This window comes from Prenolepis imparis, unplaced genomic scaffold, assembly GCF_030444845.1.
Source record: "Prenolepis imparis isolate NDT839.2.m4 unplaced genomic scaffold, iyPreImpa1.0 SCAF_15, whole genome shotgun sequence".
Classification (NCBI taxonomy): Eukaryota; Metazoa; Arthropoda; class Insecta; order Hymenoptera; family Formicidae; genus Prenolepis; species Prenolepis imparis.
In genome coordinates this window covers 2,008,457-2,012,450 of record NW_028141173.1, presented here as the reverse complement: position 1 = coordinate 2,012,450, position 3,994 = coordinate 2,008,457, and the positions used below count along the sequence as shown (strand labels likewise).

At 38.3% G+C, this 3,994-nt stretch overlaps 1 protein-coding gene across 1 annotated transcript; it reads right to left on the bottom strand.

The window, feature by feature from the left end:
* Positions 1–341: 341 nt before the first annotated feature.
* LOC145945968 (uncharacterized) lies at positions 342–3,965 on the bottom strand. The gene has a single exon (XM_083055289.1). The coding sequence runs from the start codon at positions 3,916–3,918 to the stop codon at positions 3,709–3,711; it is 210 nt and encodes a 69-aa protein (XP_082911415.1). The 5' UTR covers positions 3,919–3,965; the 3' UTR covers positions 342–3,708.
* Between the last annotated feature and the right edge of the window lie 29 nt (positions 3,966–3,994).

Genomic DNA, 3,994 nt, shown 5'->3' with positions numbered 1-3,994 from the left:
ATAAGAGGTCACATTTTTGTGCGATTTTACTATTTTTCATTAAAAATTAAAACAATTTTCTTCGTGGAATAATTTAATAAATGTTCTAAATTTTCCAAAGTAGATAAATGAGAGTAATTTTTAATTTAATATTACATTACGATAATATTTAAATTGTTAATATTAAATTAAGTAATTAATATTAAAATTTAATATAATAAATATAATAAAATTTAATTTAATATTAAAATTTATATATTATTTGAGTAAATATTGTATTAAATATTATATAACATTATAATCTAATAAAACAATATGCAAATAAATATATTTAACATCGAAAGAGAAACGTCTATCTTGATTATTGTTCTCTCTCGGGTGAACAGAAACGAAAGAACGAAAAAGCGAGAAAGTAGAAAATAATGCAGACAAGATGTAAACGAGATTCAGTTGGCGTTTGAATAAGTATCGTGTTTTATTAATATCTCTCTTATTATTTACAAAATTTTATAATAATCTCTATAGCTGTGTGATTTTCTCATCATGACACGCTACTCACTATCGTCGATCCTATACTTTTTTTTTCTTTATTCTGCGTTAATCGTTATAATGTAATGCTCAATAATGTTCGTCCTCGCTAAATCGTTTATGTAGAAGTTGAACGTCTCTCGCTCGATTTAGAAGTTCGTTGATTTGACACACACATACACACGCACACACATACATACGCACGCACAATACATTCCTCACACGTGCACGCGCACGCGTCACTTACGACAAACGTGTATTTACAATGTGTCATTTACAATCGAGTATGCGAAATTGTAAACTTTACATTTGTCCTAAGATTCTCACTTGCGGAAACGCTCCGATTCGTTTCTCTCGCACTTTTCTTCTCCCGACTACTCGTTTTCTTCCTACAGGAGAGAAAACTTTCCCCCCTTTTTTCCCTCCCCTCCCTTTCAAGCACTATTGCTCATAAATAAAATCACGTTACAGATCTATAAATAAAATCGTTCCTTTAAATCACGTATCTTTCTTTTAAATCAATAAATTTATTAAGATTCTTATTTATTACCTTTTGTGTAATTTATAAGATGCATTACGCGAATGTAATAGAATTTCAATGGAACATAATGTTTCGTCATCTGTGTGACAGCGTCATAAATTCTAGCAACTAGTCGAATAAAGTTTGTTTTAATCTGTAAACATAAAAGTATAATATTAAAACAAAACAAATATAGGCTGATATCTTCGTCTTTATAGAAATCTGTATTCGACCAAATTTATGAAAAAAAGACTATTTTCTATACATTCGTTTTTTCTTGTTCGACGTTTCTAGCCGTGACGAGATTTATGACATTTAAAGATAATTGCACTCTCTTGTTTTGAAAAAATAATAAATTTCAGGAATTTTTTAGGCTGAGTGAAAATTTTTTAAAATTCATGGAAAATCTCATTTTTTGCGCGAATTTTTCATTGTAATCGGTATTTTTTTGATTGGCCGCGGTATATAAAAATGTCACGTCCCGACAGACGAAATAATATATGCGTCGACGTAACAGTATATCGCGTATATTTGCATTTGCGGACAATGCAGCGAATGCAGAAATATCTCGTCCGGGATTCCGTCGAACGTTGTTTGACGAAATCCCGCGCGTAACGCATTGTTCGAAAATGACTTTCCACGAGTCGACACAATGTCGACTCTCTCGCGATGTCGCGTCGGATGTCGCGTCGCGTTCGGCTTGAAATCGCAGTCACAATCACCGCGGGGGTGTACTATTTCGTAATTCGAATCGACGGGTTTCAATCCATCGAGTGGACGCACCGGCAACGGTAATTCGGTGCGAGGCGAACAATCCGTTTCTCTCTCTCTCTCCGTTGCACGTAGCGTGTTTTATTTCCCGGCGTATGCTTTACACTTTACACAATGTCGTGTTATTCCCGCGAGACTCTGCAAACGAATTTGAAAACATATACGAACGCGATCTGCGGAAATTACATTTTTTTTTTTTTCCGCAGATGAAACGCTCTCCCGAAAAACAGGCGTATATTTCGACGAAAGAATCGATGCAAAAATCAATTGCTTATATTATATGTTGTATGTGTGAATATTACATGTTTGAATATTTTATGAATATACAGAAATTTCTGTTTTCTATTCGATCTTCAAATATACTGAAATTTGACATTATAAAGCAATAATGTGTGTTATGCCCTTATCATGTAATTGCACTGGCGAATTTAAGGTTGATCCTTCTTTAGCGAAAATCAAACTATGTGTTATCATATAGAGGCAAATGCATATTGCTTTGAGATATCTAATTTCTTTAATTAAAATGTACATATTGAATATTGAAATGTGTATCGTCTTTAAACAAAAGTGATATCCGAATAAATCTTTGCCGCGTAAAAAAAGAATCGAGATGTCGAATTATTCGAGAAAATCGTATAAATAAAAGGAATTATTGCAACATTTTGTATATCTGTAAAACATTTTTTTCTTGAATTTTTTAATTTTGAAAATATCTTTGATTTTGTTTACGTCGGATTGTTTATAAAAATTATTTAACTGATAACTTTAATTAGGCTTTTATGCGATTTTTTAATGTGTATATTTATTTTACTATATATGCAGAAAGAGTATAATGCTGTTGTTTAATTAAATAAAACAGATCGGCAGCTATACGATGACTGTTCGATCAATTGCGTTTCTTTCCGAACGCGACTATTATTACCTCTCCCATTTGATTCTAACTAGTCGTTATCAGAATATATCATTGGTATTATTTTTTACAACCTTTTGTCATCTCTCACGACGTTTGTTTATTAATTTATCGAACGACCTGGGAGTTGCCATTTTAAATAAATAAAGTACGCTGTTTGGGAAATGTGTCATTTCGCATTACATAAAATATGTAGTCTTTGCGTTAACAAGAAAATACGTCACCAAGATTTCCGTGCTTCTTCTTCACGAAACTTTCCGTCGATCTCTCCGCAAAAAAAGCTGGCTTCCTTTTAAAATACAAGATGCAGATCCATTTTGTTTACGTACGAAGCGGTCGTTGATTCAAAGCTAGAACTTCGCAACGAACGTTCGACGGATGACAGATATAAAATCACGTAGCTCGATTACTGTATCGATGTATGATATAATCCTGATTCGGAGTGTTCTCATCGTAATATCACCGATATCGGTCGGTCCATTATCAATCACGAGCGCATAACTCACTGAGCATAGATAATTGCAAATTATCACACTAATAGTCCTTACAATCACTGAGCGTATACCCATCGATTGTCGATTGCTGCTGTAACAGAGTACGGTTAGCGTGACTATGACTACGTCACGCCCAATGACAGATTATCCTTCTGGTAATCGTGAGCGCAGCTTACGGACAGTAGTTTTTCAGGCAAGATAGAGAAGAGAAAGGTCTCTCGCGCGCAATCTCAAACGAGTCTGCGATTTTACTGCCGTATGCACTTCAGAGACAGACGCATCCCGCGACGCATGATGATGAATCGCGGTTTCATCGGGTTCATCCCGAGGCATCGTCCGTTGACGCTGCGCGTGATTCCGACGATCAGTCGCGTCGTGACTCCCTCCCTCCCTTAAGGACTGTCGTCGGGTATGGCGTACCAAGCAGCCGGATCCGCGGCGAGGGCCCATGGGCCTGCGACGGAGGGATTGGCGTAGGCCGCGGTCCCCGCCGCGGATGGCGCGCACTACCAGGCGCGGCCCTGCAACGGTAGATACGCGCCGCACTGGGGCTGCTGCTGCTGCTGCATCCCCTGCTGGATGCCGGTCCGCGTGTACGAGCAGTGCTGCAGGCTCTGGCTCGAGCTCATCACGTGGCTGACGCCGGCGGCCACGACCGAGTGATGGGACGAGGCGGCCGCGTGATGCGGGCCGTGCGGACTCGAGGCCGCGGCCATGTGCGGCGCCGGACTCGCCAGGGCCGCGCTGGGCCCGCCACGGCTACCTTAGTACTCTGCGTTGATACCACTGCTT

Bases quoted from the DNA above. Each gene is read 5' to 3' on its own strand.
- LOC145945968 (XM_083055289.1), bottom strand. From the start codon at position 3,918: ATGGCCGCGGCCTCGAGTCCGCACGGCCCGCATCACGCGGCCGCCTCG.